This window comes from Strix aluco, chromosome 17 (genome assembly GCF_031877795.1).
Source record: "Strix aluco isolate bStrAlu1 chromosome 17, bStrAlu1.hap1, whole genome shotgun sequence".
Classification (NCBI taxonomy): Eukaryota; Metazoa; Chordata; class Aves; order Strigiformes; family Strigidae; genus Strix; species Strix aluco.
The window spans coordinates 2,072,863-2,091,398 of record NC_133947.1 but is presented as its reverse complement, the minus strand read 5'-3'; the positions used below and the strand labels follow the sequence as shown (position 1 = coordinate 2,091,398).

Here is an 18,536-nt window from a genome sequence, read left to right as displayed (position 1 = left end):
CCGTCAAGCTCCCACGCTGTTCCATGCCGCAAAAAAAAACCCAAGTGCTGCACGCACAGCGTTCAAATAAAAGTCAGAAACTGACAAAAACGTTTAATATTAGTTTTTGAAGAAAACGTGACCATACTCGCTTAGATGAGAAAAATAACGACTAAGTGTGTTTAGTGAGCTCTCCTGCCACCCTGCCAGCCCGCAGCCGTGGCTCTCCACCCCGAGCGGAGAGGCAGCGGCGCTCAGCGCGTGACAATGCAAAACTCACTCGGGACACAAATACACAATTGCCGTGGGAGCCGGCGTATGGAGGCTGCGCTCCGCTCTGCGTTTGGCTGCCGCTCTCGGGCCATGGCACATATCAGCAGAACTGCAAGAGAAGGGAGTTTAAACCCCGATTAGAAAAACCTGGTGGCCTAAAGGGAGTTGCAGGTCATGCGTGTGCTGCCTAGATGGGGATCCAGGTGATGGTCTCGTGTCTGAAGCTGGCAAGGGCTTGGGGATTCCGCAGAGGCAGGGCTCAGCCCCTGGAGCTGGGGCCAAACAGGGCTCCCGTTTGAATCTCTCGGCTGCGGCTCTTTGGCACGTGGTCGTGGCACCATTTCTGCTCGCCACTGACCGGGAGATTTCTGCTCACCCCCGAGCTCTGGGCGCAGTGTAAAAGAGCAGTTTTAAAATTCTGAATGTCAGCACCACCACCTCTCGGGGGGCAGAGGGAGCATGGAAAGCACTGTGAAGCTGGTCATGGCAGAAGAGGGGGTGTGAGGAGGGAGGCAGGGAAATGCAAAAGTGAGACTCGACCCCAGCTGGTCTGCAGAGATGGGATGAACCCAGGAGCTCTCGCCTCTGCGCTGGGAGGACAGATGACTTGCTAGAGCCTGTCAGTGTTTGGCAAGCACCTCCGAGGGCAGCAGCTAAGCCTCTGCAGCACGGCGGGTGCAGCCACCCTAACACCCCTCAGTGCCAGTAATATCCTTGGTGTGCTACCTTCCAGCGGTTCCCACACTCGTTGCACACGACGAAGGTGGTCATGGGCTCGTCGGAGCTGCGGGTCTGCACCTGGGGGAGGACATGAGGGATGTGAGAGCCAGGCACCGCACGTGGGCCCATGGAGGTGGGGGTGGGGGGGGTGTCACAGGGAACTCCCCATCTCTCTGGCACCAGGGACTCATGCTGGGGTCACTCTGTCCAAAATCACACAATCGCAGAATCATCTGGGTTGGAAAAGCCCTTGAAGCTCCTCCAGTCCAACCATGAACCTCACCCTGACCGTTCCCAACTCCACCAGATCCCTCAGCGCTGGGTCAACCCGACTCTTCAAACCCTCCAGGGATGGGGACTCCCCCCCTGCCCTGGGCAGCCCATTCCAACGCCCAACAACCCCTTCTGCAAAGAAATCCTTCCTAAGAGCCAGTCTGACCCTGCCCTGGTGCAGCTTGAGGCCATTCCCTCTTGTCCTGGCGCTGGTTCCTTGGCTCAAGAGACTCATCCCCCCTCTCCGCACCCTCCTTTCAGGGAGTTGTAGAGGGCCATGAGGTCTCCCCTCAGCCTCCTCTTCTCCAGACTAAACCCCCGCAGTTCCCTCAGCCACTCCTCATAAGACCTGTGCTCCATCAGTGAGACCCCGAGGCTCAGCAGAGCAAAAGGAGTGTGGTTATTGTTTCACACAGAGGTACACACACCTCATGACCCTTCTCTAGCCTGACACTACCCAGAGTGGCATGTTTTGGGGCAGCAGATTCCCCTCCTCACCTTCTCTGCTGTTCATTCCTTGTGGGTGGCTCTGGAGGGGGACATACCCACAGCTGGTGCCCCCCCAGGACTGTCCCCCAGGAAGGGATGCAGCCAGCAGCGAGACAACAAAACCCTCAGCCCATCAAGCACAGGCTCCACAGCAACACAAAAAAAAAAACCATCCAAGCCATTTCCATTTACAGACCAGTCCTACATCCTGACCTCACAGACACACGCTCTGGGTTACCAGGTTCTGCACACTTCCAGGCTGTTTTGTATTTCAGCCATTAAGGAACTTAACCCAGAATTCAGGAATTTAACCCAGATGTGGCTGCTGCCTCTGACGGGCTCCTGCCAGAAACACATACTTAGCTAAAAATCAGATTTTCATGGCATTTGAATACCACGAGGCAGATCTACACTGAAAATATTGGCACTCCCTGCTCAAGTCAGACAGCAGAACTATGCCGAGGGGCAATTACACTGATCTACATGTGTAATTACCCAATATGCAAGAGTCACAGTATTCGCATGATGCAAATTAAGCATGTTTTGCAAGCATGCTGGATAGCTAAGTTTTGTAATTCTCACCCAATGTTACTGCCTGGTTCCAACACTTTCAGAAATGCCAGTTCATCTACTCGGAACTTGCAACATCTCAGTCACCAAATAGCGATTTCACTGGGAAACTCGTAAAAACGCAGAAAACCTTCTGATATTTCTATTTAGAAGACGCTGTCGTCACCTGCCTCAACTCCAGAGTCCCACGTGCTGCCGAGGCGAGCGGGACAGCCCAGGCAGAGCTTCCAGCTGACTCACGGGGACGCGCTGGCAGAGCCAGGCCCCTCGCCTGGGCCAGCCCGCGGGGCCACGAGGCTGCTGCCGAGCCAAGGGAAAATCCCCGCTCGGCTGCCTGGCTCTCAGCTGCGTTTGCACGTCAAGTCCAAGCGCACGGAGGGAGTTTCACTCGGCGCTTGCAGAGGCCGTTTTTGCGCGCACCCACTCGGCAGCGATCGCGTGGTGGCTGGTGCGTTTGTGGGTATCTGCACATTCTGAAGCGCTGACTCACTGCAAAGGCACATTTATCTCCAGACGCCTGGTACAAACATGGGAACTAAAAGCACTGGTAACGCATGAGGCTTCCAGCAGCTGCCCATTGAGAAGAAAATCCCCTTCTGCCTGCTCACATCCCTGCTTCATTTATTCCTTATGTTTCACCTGTTTCATGCTGTTTGATTTTAAGTTGGGATTCATCCAGCCACAGCTTATCTACATTCTTAATTTGTACTTTTAATACCATCAACACGCCTGCCTTGGTTTCTGCTGTCTCTCTCCTCGATGCTACCCACTCCTTTGTCTGAATCTCCACATTCCCACACCTGCTCTCAACACGCAGCTCTCCCAAGCTACACAGCAAGCAGCACTGCTGTACTTCTGAAAGCTTCCTCAGTGCTGCACAACCCCTGCTCTTGTACAAATGAGCCAAAAAAAGTTACACAAGCAGCACCGAGGAAATGTGTGCAAAACCACTGTATAAACCAGCACATTTTAGAGAGCCTCCAAGTGTACAAAAAACATTCTCTCCAGCAGTGGCAGAATTTGTGCAATGCTGCAGGGTCTGTCACGGAGCAGTAAGAGCTCGTGACCATGATGGAGCGTGCCCTGTGCAGAGGCCGTAGGAGCAGGAGGACTAACCTGCGTGTAGGTGCAGTTCTTCTTCTTGCATTTCCCACAGGTGAAGAGGTCAGTCTGCGTCCCTCCTGTCTTGGCCATCTGATGCTCCCGGATTGCTTCTTTTGTCATGGCTTTCCTGATCTCTTTCAGCTCGTTACTGGCCATTTCCTTTCAAAAAAAAAAAGCAATAAAATCACATCTGTCAAGTTTTACCACCACACCCACTACAGTGGAAAGAGTCTGCAAGACAGGGTGGCCTAACAGATGGGTATTAAGACCAGAAACCTTTCATTCCTGGTTTCTGGTTCACCCCTAGCCCCCCACAATGATCTGAAGCACCAACAGACTACTCTCCATACTGCAAATCCCACTGCTCGCTCGCTCCCCGTGTACTCCAGCAGCAGCTGGTGAGAAATCCCAGAATCATCTCAGTTGGAAAAGCCCTTGAAGATCCTCCAGTCCAACCATGAACCTCACACTGACCGTTCCCAACTCCACCAGATCCCTCAGCGCTGGGTCAACCCGACTCTTCAAACCCCTCCAGGGATGGGGACTCCCCCCCTGCCCTGGGCAGCCCATTCCAACGCCCAACAACCCCTTCTGCAAAGAAATCCTTCCTAAGAGCCAGTCTGACCCTGCCCTGGCGCAGCTTGAGGCCATTCCCTCTTGTCCTAAATACACAACCCTGGCAGCAGATCAGCCCCTTGCTTCAAGCTAAACCCCAGGACACAGCCCCTGTAAGACACAAACCCAGCTCCTCAGGCTTTCTCACCTCCGAGGTCATCACTGCGATCTGCTCGGGGGTGATCACCCCACACAGCACGTTCTTTTTCAGCTCGGGGTTTTTGGAGTCCTTCAGATTTGAGATGCGGCTCCTCACTCGGTTTTTGTATTTCATGTCAGTGTTCTTGACATCTTGGTATATGCGTACATGGCAGTCAAGGAGTCTGCAATCAACCCAGAGGTCTCCAACCACCTTCTACACCACTCGTGAACAGCAGGGAGTGTTACCCACTGCCAGGACCCAACAGCAGTGTCTGCTCTGGGAGGTTTTGCTGGATCTGAGAGCAGACTTACACAATCCCAGAGTCCAAGGCTTTCAGTTCTGGCTTTTTCACTGTGCTGGGAATAATCTTTATTTTCAGTTATGCTCCGGTGCTTCAACCTGCTCTTTCTCTCAGAAGGGCAACCACAAAACCCTCCACTAATAGAGCCCAGCTGCACCTCCTACCCCACAGCCCCCAAACCAAGAAAACTCCTGCCTGATCTCAAATCAACATGCAACTTGATCCTCATCGCTCCCTCCTTCCCATTGCTTTCATCTCTGTCAGCACACTCTCCACAACAGGGAGGCACAGGGAAGTTGCGTGGATTTGGAAGCAGAGCTGAGAGCAGGAAGTAACACGTTGATGGGAAGGACAGACTGGGGATCACAGTCCACACTGGTGCAAACAGGAAGGGGATAACCACGTCCACCACCGCAGCACGGGGTCTGCCCTGAGCTCCCAACACCACACTGGTGGCTCCTCAGGGACCCAGGACTCAGCCAAGCAGGGCTGGAACCCCACCCAGAACCCCAACAAGCAGAGTTGCAGCAGAACATTAATACAAAGAAAGACTGGCCTGTTTCTCCTCCAAGCACATTAATTTCATGGCCTGGAGGCACGCAGGCCCTTAGGAAGCCCCGTACAGCAAGGATATATTCTTCAATCTGGGCTGCTATGTGCTCACAGTCGGCGCCAACGGCAATGTAGTCATCTGTAAGACAAGACACCCACGGTCAGTGACTTCCAGCCAGGCAAGAGGTCCCCAGGCTCCGGATTTCTGAGATAGAAATCTTGATAGTTTGTTATTTTGATTTACATGCTCTTTCCATCAAATGCCATCTCAGCCTTTGATCTAGCTACCCTCTGACCCTTCTGAAAAGGGCAGTGATGAAAACAGACCCATCCAGAGGGCACAGACTGCCTTTCTAGGAGATGGACTGCAGTAGACTAAGCTAACAAGAACCTCGGTCTCAGAACATAGTTTTTCAATATATTCTTGGTATAGTTGAAATCAAACATACATAGACAGGAATTGAGTCTCATCAGATATTGCTGTCAATGAGAAGTAGCTCTACTCACACCAACAATCTGTCAGAGCCTGCAAGCAGAATCAAGCCTTCATTTCCCTTCTCCTCAGGACTCTGTCCCTCCCCTCTTTCACACGCCAGTTAAACAGCAATAACTACTGAGTGTGGACCCCAGGTATGGTAACCAACACCATAAAGCGGGGAAGATAGGGCAGAACAGGGCTGAGCTTAGATAAAGACTCAAGGGGACTCCTTCCCAGACTTCATATGGAAAGGGTTTTTCCTAAGAGTTACATAGTATTTACATATATCTAAATTACTTAATAATAATTATAGCAGCATATATATAAACACATGCAAGTGCACAGGAAGGCTAGAAATAAAGACTTTGTGAACTTCTCCATCTGCCGTCTACATTCCTTGGCTCCAAATTAATGCAACGCCGCAGTGCTTAGACCCCAATTCTCCAAAAGGATCTGCAATTTGTCCACAAGCACGTGTTCCGCTTGAGGTGTTTAAAATCTGTCAGAGATGCTGAGCACCTGCAGTTGCCTCATTTTAGACGGCACAGCCTGAGTGCAAGAGAGACCTGCTGCACACCAGATCCAGAGGACCACGGTACTTCGGGGGCTCCAGCCTGCAGCAGCAGGGGAGTCGGAGAGCAGATGGTGACTGGCATAAGCACCATGACTGATAAATCCCAGGTATTTACAGCCTCATTTTGTGCCCCAGGGGTAAGCAGAGATGACAGCTTCACCTTGCAGCAATCAGACAAGACTGAGACTTAGAAAGGGAAGCAAATACCTGCACACCTGAAGAGGAAACTTCTGGCCAGACCACCCCAGGCTGCAGAGCAGAAGACCCCACTTAACCCCACGTTCTTAACAGCCATTACCTGACCCAGAGCCGTGCCTCTGGCTCAAGCCAGGTCCACGTGCAAGCACCTAAAAATGCTGCAATGCCAGCCAGTTTGTGAAAGGGGTGACCGGTGGCTAGACTGAGCTGATGGCAATAATCCTTTGACAAGGCTGCTCCGGAAGAGCGTGTCTAAGAGGAGCTGGGGCTGACCTACGTGCAGGTCTCTGTCAGGATGCACCAGGAGCTGTGAAGCACTCCAGACAATGCAGCATTTCCCCCAGAACTTACCATCAGCCTGCAGAGCTGTTGTCAGCATTTCTCTGCATTTGTTGCGGACAGCGTCGCAGGTGATGGGTGCCGGAGGGAAGGTGGTGATTTTGGGGGTGGTCGGAGTCTTCGGAGGCTCCTGCCTTTTGTTGGAGCTAAAAGAGAAACTTCACCTGTCAGAATGTCTCAGTTCGGGTCACTGAGAGCAGAGATCAGCAGGTATGTGGCCAAGCATCCTGTTAATCATAATACAAAACCAGTCAGAGGAAAATAGTGCAAAGACACTTGCCCCAGATCAGCACAGAGCAACCAACACCATCCACCCAGGCAGGAGCTCTCCTGGGGACTCTGCTGGATGCACATGGAGGGTTTAATCCACAAAGCAGGCCTGCCAACCGACCTCTGTTATTCAATACATCGCAACTTCTGCACCACTGGGCATCAAGTGAAAATATTACAAAGCTGTCGGACACCATCCTACACTCAGGACTTCCTGAGACTATGAGCACTCTCGGTCTGGTAGCATAACGCACAGATGCTTGGTGCTTTACACCTTTCTTCCTTCACAGGACACTGGGTCCATAACTGCTCTCAGCAAAAAGGGGGCAGAAGCTGGTTAATCTCAGCTGGTTCCTCGTCTCTCATCCTTTACTGCCAAGATGTAGGGAAGAGAACAGCTAAACAAAAAATCACTCGAGCTCTCTGTAGCCAACAAGGAGTGCAGCACGCTGCCTTCTGGGGCAGAAATCAGAGAAGCCTACACTAGCCCCTCCAGAAGGAGCTGCCGTGCTAAGGAAAAGAAAGAAAATGGCTCCTTCAGCTCTGATATTAAAACAACCAACAAAGCGTAACACATAAGAGGATCCTCCTTTTTCCTGTAATCTGGACAAGACTCTGCTTACTCATCTCGCAGAAGAGCACCCCTGCACAACCATACACAGCTTGCACAGGTGCCAGGCTAGCACAGGACTAATAAATACTGCTTCACTCACAAAAATAACTTCAGTTCCACCTGCAAGCAATCATGGGTACAGTCAAGGGAATGCAAACACCTGCCTGCTGTGCCTGACTCAGTCAGGTCATCTGCCAGGGGAGCCAGCTGGAGAGACAAAGGCACAGAATCACTGCCCAATGATCACAGCACAGTGCGGGCAGGCTGAGTCCCCGCGCAGGCCAGGCTGGCACGCACCGCTGCAAGGTCTGCATGCCCAAGAAGTGACTTCTCCGAGCAGTTCAGCTGGGTGTACCCCCACGGGGCTGAGACATCATGCCCATAAAGCCTAACATCTGCACGTAGAGTTAGTTAGCCCTGCAAATACTGCTGGTAAAAGCTTTGCACTATTATGATTGCCAGATTTTATAGAGCTTCCCCCCCTCCCCACCCTTAAATCTAGGCAGCAGAACAGCAATTTTTTCAGCAGTGATTGCTCTGACTTTGGTGTCTGGGCCATAAAATGCACTGTATTTATGGCCAATGTCTGGTAACATTAATGCAGTAAGAGATAAAATAAAAATAAAAAGAGAAACCCTGATATTTCACCCATGCTATACCAGCAACATCTCCTTGAAGATCCAAGTGGCTTGACAATTGCTGTTAAGCTGGGTCACTATTGCCAGTTCTTTGCCATCAAAAATAAATCTGTTATGAACAGGCACTTCCACTACACTGTCCCAGAGGGGATTATCAGCCCACAGGAAAAACAGCACTAAGCTGGAAACCTTCCGAATCTGCTGCTGCACAAACTGAGGCAGCCAGATTCAGGAACTTATCCTGGGAGACCCTGCTGCTGCTAAATTCAAGCCCAGTCTGGCTCTGCAGTGCCTCAAAACCTGTAGATAATCACTGGGGCTACTGGATTTCCACAGTTCAAAACTTCACCAGGCCCTTTTAAGAAGCATCCACCAGTGCAGCTTCACCAAATTGTTCAGGAGTCAAACCATAGCAGAAGTTTAATTTCTTGCTCAGATGAAATAGATGCACTCTATGAGGGAGATTATATTGTGAGCTTACTGTTTCTCTTTGACCAGTAGCTGAATAAAAACCACTTTTTACCAGCTTGTTTTACTGGTCAGCACTGCAGGAGGCTATTAAGGAACATATTTGTGTCCAAACAGCTCAAAATATTCAATAGGTTTTGCACCACACATATTACAAAAAGAACAACCAACTTAGTTTGCAAATAACCAATCAGATGCTGATCTTCCCCCACCTGGAGTGTACAAATCGCCATCAGGTACTTTTGTGCTTGAGAAGCTGTGCACAGATCACAGGCAGCACGCATGGGGGTGTATATAGCAAAGCATACACAACTCAGGAATAACTCATCTAAATATCACAGCTGATCATGTCGTGTAAAATGGTTTGGAAAAAATGAGACTTCCCAAAGTACAAAGGCAAAAAAACCTAGAAAACACACCTACAATAAAAGGAAAGACTGAAGGAATTGGGGTGGCTTGCAGCAGGGAAGACTTAGAGGAGATGAGTCCTGAAATACTGAAAACTTGTTACAAAGGAAGATGGTAGGAAAAATCCTCCATACTTGCTAAAGACGACAGCATGAAGAAATGGTCTTGACAAGACAGGTTTTGACTGAGAGCAAGTTTCAAATTGTAAAGCTTTGCAAGTTACGAATTAGAATATACTGCCAAGGGCAGCTGTGGAAGTGTCTTACCCTGAGGTTTTTTAGGGTTGTCAAAGAGCTTAGAGAAAGGCCTGTCAGGGACAGCGTGGGCAGAGGCTGTGCTGTCGTGGGAGGGGTGGCAGGAGCAGCTTTCTGCGAGCTCTTCTAGCTTTAACTTTCGTCTCATTTTGCAAGCAACAGTGACACTGAGGTCTCCCAGAGCAAAACACTGCATGTGAACTCTCAACACCGACCTTCAACACATTCAATACTTAAAGCCGTGTCTCTAAACTAGTATTTGCACAGATAACAATTGATATTCAGGAAGGTTCTATCTGCAAATGCTACTGACTTAAATATTTAGATGTTTATTCTCTGGAGGTGGAAAAAAGCTGAACAAGATGCAGTTATCCCATGCTGATGAGTACAGACATATTCGCCTACATACACGTCATACATGCTCTGAGATGACAACTGATCACTTACAAATTAGATGAAACAGACTTCTCAGCCATTCCAAAGACTGTACAGAAAGTTATTTATTAAGCTTTATAAATTAGTTTATAATTAGAATAGTTGGGAAATAGAGCTCAAACACACCTAGAAGACTTATTTCAGGAAATCTTTGTGGTTCACACTGTTCCTGTTAAACAGGAGAAAGAGCTTGTAAATCTATCCCAGCAACGAAGGTTTATACGTAAAAAAAGTTACACTGGAACAAAACGGTGGCAAAGCAACAGCCAGGGGCTGTGAGCAGAACTCAGGGCTGCACTGGAAGAAAATCCCATGGAAGAGCTGAATTCAGGCCACAGATCCAATGCCTCCTAATAGAGGCAGTTTAGAGAATCCTGGAAAAGAAAAATGCTGCCAGAGACAGAGAAACATTAGACATAGCCCATTAAAATGCACTACACTAATGGTCTAAAATACTACAGCACAACAGAATATGCTTTGGATTACAGTAATGCAGCATATAACTTCACAGGTGCCAGCTCCGCGCTGGCTGGCCCAGAGCCTTCAGGTCTCGCAGTCTCTAGTCACTACAGAGGGATTTCTACATCTGTGTTCCAGAAAGCAAGACAAGTTTCAGGCCAAGAGCTATTTGAGTATTTCTCCCTGACAGAAGAGAAAGGCCTAGCCAAAATCTGTCAGACTAAGTGGCTGAAATATCTGAATACAAGCTGATCTCTTTGGTGTCTTGATAGCAGCCTCAGCTGAACCAGCTATCACACACTGAGCAACTAGTCAGACTCCCTTCATCACAGCCTGTGCTCTGAAGAACAAAGACTCTTCACTGCTAATAAATTTTTTTTTTTGGTCAAGGCAGATTAATTTATTTTGCAGCACTGGAGGATAAGCATTCCTGTCTCTGTGAAGAGATCCTGGCTCAACAGGCTGACACCGGGAGCTAGCCACTTCTGCTGGTCTATGTACACTAATCCATTTGCTTCTGTTTATCCTTCACAACCAAGGGAATGCTTTGCCATTCAGAAGATGGAGGCTGAATAAATGTAGAAAGCATCAAGGAGGAAAAACAAACCCCACCCTGCAGTATCTGCAGCACATCAAGGCACAGGGGAGCATTAGCAGCACAAGCCAGAAGCTCCACGCCACACACCCCACAACAACTGTCTGACAAGGCAAGGAGACAGTGGGATTTGGCCTCTCTACCTACAGCCAAGATCCTTCTCCGAGTGAAATTACTATGAGCCTCAGCCTTCAAACCACAGGTCCTAGCAGGCCCAGCTCATTTTGCTCTTAAAGTGTCTACTGCCACATGCCCAGGGAACATCTCTCACTTCCTTCCTTCCCTCCAGGCTCCGCATTCCACAAGGTCAATTTTCCAAAGGTTAAATCAGAAGCTTCCCTTTTTCTTTGAACTGCAATACTACTTCCTGGCTTGAGCAGTACCAGCCAAGTCAGTAATACTTGCCTTCTCCTTTCCCCATCAGGAACAGCCAACAAGTACTTCCACACAGGCTTCAGCCCTTAGCCTGGAGGGAAATCCACCTCCCTTTACCAGTAAGGACATGCACAAAGACTCCTACTCATGGCTGACTCAGTCCCTACCCTCATCAGCCCTACAACAAATCCTTCCTGTGTCCACACCCCGGGGAAGGCAGCCCCAGTTTGTATTTTAGAGTATCAGGATCATGAAGAGAAGGTAATTTGCATCACAAGGCTGGTGATACTGCTCAAACCAACTCTCTCAGCTCACACAGCAAACCCTTCTCCACTATCACCCACTGCTCTTGGGGCTCTAACCCTCACCTCCTCTCAATGGGACAAAAGGGAACAGCAGCTGGGAGACTCCAACCCACTGATTTTACCCCGTACCACTGGGTGTATTGCACACGCAGATAGACAGCCCTAGCTCCCGTGTTGCACTACAAGATTCAATTCTGGCTGGGAAGTCTCCCCACTACTTCCACTGCAATACTGAGCAAATCCTTTTTCACATTTTATGGAAGTGAGATAACTTTGACTTGGCTCAGCATCAGTAGCCTTCTCCATCAGCAGCTCTGTGTAGAGCTGCAAAAGCTCACACCAAAGCATCAAACCTTGAGAGATCTGAGCAGAAAAGGAAAAGTAAAGGGTAGAGTGGCAAGCAAGTGACCAACAGACAGGCTGCAAGCATGGAAGAGCCTGCAAACCAGCAGGACTGCAGCCTTAATACTCTGAACCTTCTGGCAAACTTGGGAAATCAGCTAAATCACTTAAGGGTTAAATCTACAAAGCTCACACCCTCCTGGGATCTGAGACTGGGAGAAGTCTCCCGTCTCTGGAGCAAAGCTTTAAACTGCATTTGCCCCCTCCCCTTTGATCACTGCCTCCACTCAACAGCTTGGCAAGTGCAGTTGCAACAGTGGAAACGGGCATGGCAAGGAGCAAGCACGCAGCAGACCTGCCAGATGGGTGAAAAAGAGGACTTCTGGGACTTGCCAAGGACAAAGAAATGGAAGTTTTACTGTAGAGTGTTGTATTAATCCCATCCATCACTTGAGATTGCAAAGGCCAAAAATCTTCATTCTAAGGAGTTCAAAGTTAGAAATAAACAAAAATATATAAAAATGCAACACAAAAAAGAACAGAGGAATGTTTTACCAATAGAAAAATCAACACATAACCAAGAGTAGAAAAACATGAAATAAGATGTGAATAAAATTTTAAAAACTCACTAAAGCCACTGTATTTTGCAGATCTATATTTCTGCATTACAGTTTATTAAAAACACCACACAGATCCTCTCTGAAGAAGTCTACACTTCTGGTGTTTCTGATTAGGAATTTGACTATGCAAAACTCACAACTCACACTTAAAAATTAAGGTGCCTTAAGAAAATTCAAATTCCATAGCAGTATCATCTTTGGTTAAAGGGAAGCATTACCTTTGGTCTCTTGAGTTACCAGTCTCCTTCGAGGAAGATGTTGGCAGGGACAGGCTTTTCTTTTTCTCCTCACTTTTTTCCTCCGAAGCATCTATATTCAAAAGAAGAGAAATGAATGCTAAAGGGTTCAGAACTGGTCTGTATGCTACAACCCTGCACACACTAAGCAATGTCTTCACACTACATGGTGTTGGCCTAAAGCAAGTTATTATTCTCCAAGAAGAATCAGGAGAAAGAACGCCTTTATGGTCTTTCACGCTTTCCAACAGACCTTTCACTTGCCTGTAGGTAGAAAGTAATTCAAACAAAAGCTTTCCTCACCAAACTAGAGCAATCACGTTCCCTGCCAAGGAGGTAAGCTTCCTCACAAGACATGCCCCATCACAAAAGTTCCTTTCAGAGACACCCTGGCTGCTGAGTGCAGATTAGATCAAGTTCTCTAAAGAACCACTTTAAGCAGCATTTCCAGCCAGCACCACCTGAAGGGCCAGTACAGGCCAGTCCTTCTGGGAATACAACTTCTAGTGTTTCCCCAAGTGCTGCTGAAAGCCAATAGCACAGCCCTGGAGAGGACTTTCATGACACTGTAGAACAAGTTCAACCCAGAGGTAAACTGCCTCAGCCTTGCCAATACACATCAACCCTCATGTGGAAGTGACAGCCCCATCCAGGACAGGAAGACGGGGCTTCTAACGCTCATTTAGCCTATCAAGAAATGGGGAGCTCTGGGGTGCAGACTAGAGCCAGCTCCACATCTCATTTAGCCTCAAATACCACATCCCTTTGTTACACACAGCTGCCCAGGAGATCAGTTCAAAAAGTAAAAGGTGTTTGAATGTCACACTGGGGTACTTCACCACTAGGATAGAGTGGGAGACACCGGGTCTTGCTAGCAGGATGCAGGTAGAGCTGCCCTTCCAATCTCAGCTTCATTCTTTTCTCAAAGGTAACCACTAAGATCATATTTGTAATCCCTCCATCTGTAACTCAACATTAGTTTGTGCTATATCAGCACTAAGATTCCTCAGACAGAATTACAAGCTTCTGCTTCTCAGTGTTCATCACCAGGAAAGCCTTCCCCACAGGAAACAGTCCACATGAATTTGTCTACAACGTGTTAAAGTAAGGTCCTTCTCCACCTCATCACCCAAAATGCATTCCAGCACTTCTCTTCACAAGTCGTTGCACAAGCTTGACAGCACACGCTGTATTAATGCCACAATGCACACAAGTAGGGGCAGAGGGTTCAGAGTGCAGATATTGTTTCTACAGCTAATACTGCTAATTATTATATGGACAGTTACACGTTAAGAATAGTCCTGAAGCTGTCAATGCTCTTTCAAGGATGAGCTAGCTACACGGGAGCTATATCTAGAGGAATGCATGGTCAGAGACAAAACTTGAAAGACAGAGGGTGCAATTGTAAAGGCTGATTTGCTAGAATATTCTGTTCAGATCAACAGATAAGCTCTCTTAAGAAGCCCAGTCTCCCACTGAAGCCAGCTCCTTCACAAATTGAATCTGACAGGAACATGCTGATTTTCTTACCTAAAAGTTTTTTCCAAGATTTGATGAGGGATTTGGCAAGCGATATCACTTCTTCATCTGTGCTCTGCTTTCTCAGTGCATTTACTGACATCCCAATGCGGGTGGACTGCAAGTGAACATCCAAATGAATCTTTCAAGAACAGGTTCGTTATTTGCTACTAACTAAAATCAGAAATAAGCACGATGAAGTCAAAGCAATAACCATGAAGCATCCAAGGACTGGCAGAATGATTAACTCCTTAGAACTTTGGAAGAGATGACACTCTCCAGCTTACACAAACCAACCACAAGCTAGACATCCCATCACCCACAAACACCTTCTCCACACACCTGTAAGAGACATTCTAAACTCAGAGTGAAAAAATCCAAGATGCATATCTTAATCTGAATTGTAATTCTGCTCACACCTCCCCAGTGTCCTGAATATCACCATTACAAAGACTCAAAGAACTTCTCCCAAGGCTGCCCTTTGTGTTTGCTGCTTTAATCTGGTCTTTCCTCTTCTTGAAACCGAAGGAGGGATTTGAGCAGTTACCCAGGTTTGCCTCAGCAGCTATGCACAAGTTTCAGGCAGCACACGGTGGCCCAGAGCTGTTTAGGCCAAAACTCCCATTCAGTACTGTTTTCTGGATTTAATGTTTATTTTGATGCTTTCAGTGAGGCAAGAAGCGAAAGGAAAGCTATTAGGTTTAGTTAGGCGACATTTTAGACTCATCCACATGCAGACTTCAGCTTTTTACCCTAACTATGCAACTCACCTGCAGTAAGTCCAAAGTCATCGGCATACTTTTCAGTTCTTTCAGTAAATCCATTGCACCATCCTGGAGAGAAAAAGAGAAACAGAATGAGTGCCTCAGCTTTTAGTGAAGAAATGCAACAGCTTGGGAATAAATTCAGAAAGTTGAATTCAAAGGGAAAAACACCAACAAGCCTTCCCTAAAACATCAGCAAGATTACTGCCAGGATTGCTGTTCCAGAGAGACAGTAGATCCCACAGTCTGGAGGCACCTGAGATATTGGAATGGGCAAACCAGAAGAGCACTGGAGCACTACAGATCTTTGCTGTTGTACAGTACCACTGCAGCATTAGCTTATTATCCTTACCTGGCAAGCCTACTGTTTTTAACACCTGAAAAATACACTCTGAATCACAACTGTCCCCTCAGCAACACCGCTTGGCTTCCAGGAGTATTCCTGCCACAGGACTCGCTGTTTTGGGGGCCCCAATTGATGTTGTTATTAGCTCGCCAGAACAGTTTAGCAGAGTTGCAAGAACTTCAGTCACCCCCTTAAAGCTCAGAATCACTGTCCAGAGACAGAGCTAAAAGTTTTCTCTTTCCACAGCACGAAACTTAATGTGGTTGTTTCCTAGTTTTCATATTGGTACCTCACTCTGCCCAGGACAAGAGCTGATACCAGGAGAAAAGCCACCAAGCAGTGACACTGAAGAGCTGGTCACTTCCAAGGAAGCTTCATATAATAAGTTTTATCAGCTCTGCAGCCCAGAACCCAGATCCAGGAAAAAAAAATCTGACTCAGCAATCTGTAGATACCTGAAATTGGTAGTCACCCAGAGAAATGGCAGGGACAGAAGCACTAGCCAAGTCACCCTTCAGCAGCACTCAGCAGATCTCAGCCTGGAGTATGTCCCTCTCCGTTAAGCTGGCTCTTTCCTCCCATCCCCTTCCACACAAGACCTTCTAGTGCTCACATTTAACAGCACATTTAAAACACCAACCACTCCAAGCCCATTTGCAGCGCAAGACCTACAGAGCCTACAACTGTAGAGAAGCAAAGCAGCCTGCACTGACAGACCCTGTCCTCGGATCTTGTCCTCCCTACGCAGAAGGGCCGTTTCCGATTCTCTGCAAGAAGCAATCCAGCTGCCAGTGCCACCCTACAGAACAGATGCTGAGAAAGCCAAATCAAAGCAAAGTCAAAGCTTTCAGCGCGCACACACAAGCAACTCACACCAGCATAAACCACACGTTACCGTACCCAGAGCGAGCGACTTCCCACTCAGGCAGTTTCACACCTTTCCGTTCCTCCAACAGCCAAACGGGCTTCATTAAATCCAGCCCTTAACATACAAAATGACCGGGTGATTCCTGTCTCCGTTATCAGAAATGGAGCCACTTGGCACAGTGGCAGCAAATGGGGATCCATGCAAAAACTAGAGTAACAAACAGGTACTCCAGGCAACCATCCTGCAGGAAGAGTTTGTAAGTTAGCCGATATACAATAAACACGCTACGGTTCAGTACCATATAAAATGCCAACCAAGAGGAAACATTGCATACCGCTCATTTAAGAAGCTGCCTCTCTCTCAATGAAGCTTGGAAGCAAATTCTGCAAGGTTGCTCCTTTCCTATTTCAACAATGGTGTTGAAAACCTGCCATCAACGGGAACAGACATCACAGGCTGCGGTTTAGCCCAAACACACTTTTTCCTGGGTTGTTACAACAGCTACATGAGTGCCAGCGCTTGCCCCTATCCATGGCTGGCAGAGCCAGTCCAGCATCCAAAAGTTCACACGACAACCGCGCCCAGCATCCCATCACCCAAATACCACATTCCCCAAAGCCCTTCCCCTCCTTGCCCACCACCTCCCCTTCCCCACAGCCCTCCCTGGCCCAGAAAGCCCTGTCCCCCACCCCAAACATAGATCGACAGCCCACCTCCTTCACAAACCCTCGTCACCCATCTTGCTGCCTTAGCACTTACGTAACACTTTGTACAGCCAACATAGCCCATTAGGTAGGGAAATACTTGCTCTGTGCCCCCCAGACAGAGACAACAGCTACAACACACCCTGCGAGACCTGCAGCGTGCAGACAGCAGCAAGGCCAGCCCTCCACACTCCAAAGGCCACATGAGAGTGAGCTGAAGTGGTGCTGGCATGGGATGGGGATGCAGGAGGCAAATACAGAAGCACTGGGGTTTTTCCTGAGGGCACAACAGAGCCCCAGGCCAGTGCTGGGGGACAATGCACAAGAATCCTCCTTGCCAAGGGTCCCCAGTGTGAGGGGGGGGGAGGGCTGAGGATGCTTCCCTGGAGGGGAACACCCCAGCAGGCAGCACAGGGTGAACCCCAGGGTGCTGAGCTGTGGGGCAGGGGGTGCATGAGGCCTGGGTGGGGGGCACAGTGTGGGAAGGATGAGTTGTCACAGCAGCAGGGGGGGAAAACACGGAGCCACCGCCCCCCAGTAACGGACAGCAGGATGGAACGGGGTGGATCCTACACCAGAGCCCACGGAGAAGTAGACCACCCCACTGCAACACCTTGACTGGGGGGAGGCTTCTGCTCCACCACAACGACGGGGGGCCGCACAGAGAGGGAGGCCCCCAAAATGGGGGATGAGGAAAGGGGAGGCCCCCTCACAACGGGCACTGAGGGAGAAGTGGGGGGGCCCTGCAGCACGGCAGCGAGGACGGGGGCCCCGCGGAGAAGGAGGCCCCGGCTGCCGGACCAGAAACCGGGGAAAGGGGGAGGCCCCCTCACCCCAACCGGGCTGCGGGGGCCCGGCCGCCGCCACTCACCGCGCTCTTCTTGGCCACCATCTTGTCCAACCGCCTGGCGATACGCACGATCTCCTCCTCCCCGCCCATCGCGCCGCTCCCCGCGGCGGCCGGTCCCGGGGGCCGGACGAGGCGGGGGAAGGAGGCGGGAGGGGGGGGGGGGTGGCGGCGACTGCCCGGTGCCCACCACAGCCCCCGGTACCGCAGTCAGGGCGGGCGGCGCGCGGTGCACGAAGGGATTTGTAGTCCTTCGGGGGGCCGCCCGCCTCTTCCTGCCGCGCGGCGGGACTACAACTCCCAGCGTGCCCCGCGTCCGCACGGCCCGTGCCGCGGGACATTGTGGGGGCTGTAGTCCGTCCCCTCACGGCCCGCAGGCCGCCGCCCTGAGGGAGCGCGGAGGGGGAGCGCCCTGGTCTCCCGAGACAGCAGGGACACGCGCGTTCCAAATTGTTGCCGTGGGGCATCTGTGGCTGAGCCAGGTCTCCTCTCCCTCAGCCTGGCATCCCCCAGGGAGCCCCCCCCGCTGAGGGCTGAGCTGCGCCCCAGGCGGCCCCCCCCCCCCCCACTACGGAGGCCTGAGCACCACTGCACCCTTACCCACATCCCAGCCAGGGTGGGAGCAGGGAGCCCTGCTCTTTATAACCTGCCCAGCCCTGCCACAGGTGGGCCTCGCTTCGCTCCTGCACCAGCCGCAGGTGAGCTGATCCCGATGGAGCCGCAACACTGCTTTGAAGACGACTCGAATCAGCAGCCCTGTGGTGCTCAGGGCCAGAGAAGCAGCCTCAGCAGTGATCAAGCACCGCAAGAATATCACCTATGGCATCAGTCTTGCGGTGGGTCACCCTCAGTGCTGCGGTTAGC

The 18,536-nt window shown here is 49.9% G+C and overlaps 1 protein-coding gene across 4 annotated transcripts; it reads right to left on the bottom strand.

Annotated features, from left to right (window-relative positions):
• Nucleotides 1-61: 61 nt before the first annotated feature.
• TCEA2 (transcription elongation factor A2) lies at nucleotides 62-17,896 on the bottom strand. 4 transcript variants are annotated; one of them, XM_074843609.1, is made up of 12 exons: nucleotides 17,697-17,824; nucleotides 16,456-16,548; nucleotides 16,154-16,362; nucleotides 14,914-14,976; nucleotides 14,156-14,261; nucleotides 12,608-12,698; nucleotides 6,620-6,753; nucleotides 5,101-5,157; nucleotides 4,172-4,326; nucleotides 3,421-3,567; nucleotides 979-1,050; nucleotides 62-361 (listed from the first exon to the last, which is right to left on the bottom strand). In XM_074843609.1, the coding sequence occupies exons 4-12, from the start codon at nucleotides 14,965-14,967 to the stop codon at nucleotides 353-355; spliced, it is 825 nt and encodes a 274-aa protein (XP_074699710.1). In that variant the 5' UTR covers nucleotides 14,968-14,976; nucleotides 16,154-16,362; nucleotides 16,456-16,548; nucleotides 17,697-17,824; the 3' UTR covers nucleotides 62-352. The 4 variants fall into 4 exon arrangements, with proteins under 4 accessions (XP_074699710.1, XP_074699711.1, XP_074699709.1 ...); XM_074843610.1 differs by lacking the exon at nucleotides 16,456-16,548 and having other exon boundaries at nucleotides 17,697-17,761; XM_074843608.1 differs by lacking the exons at nucleotides 16,154-16,362; nucleotides 16,456-16,548 and having other exon boundaries at nucleotides 17,697-17,896.
• Nucleotides 17,897-18,536: the final 640 nt, after the last annotated feature.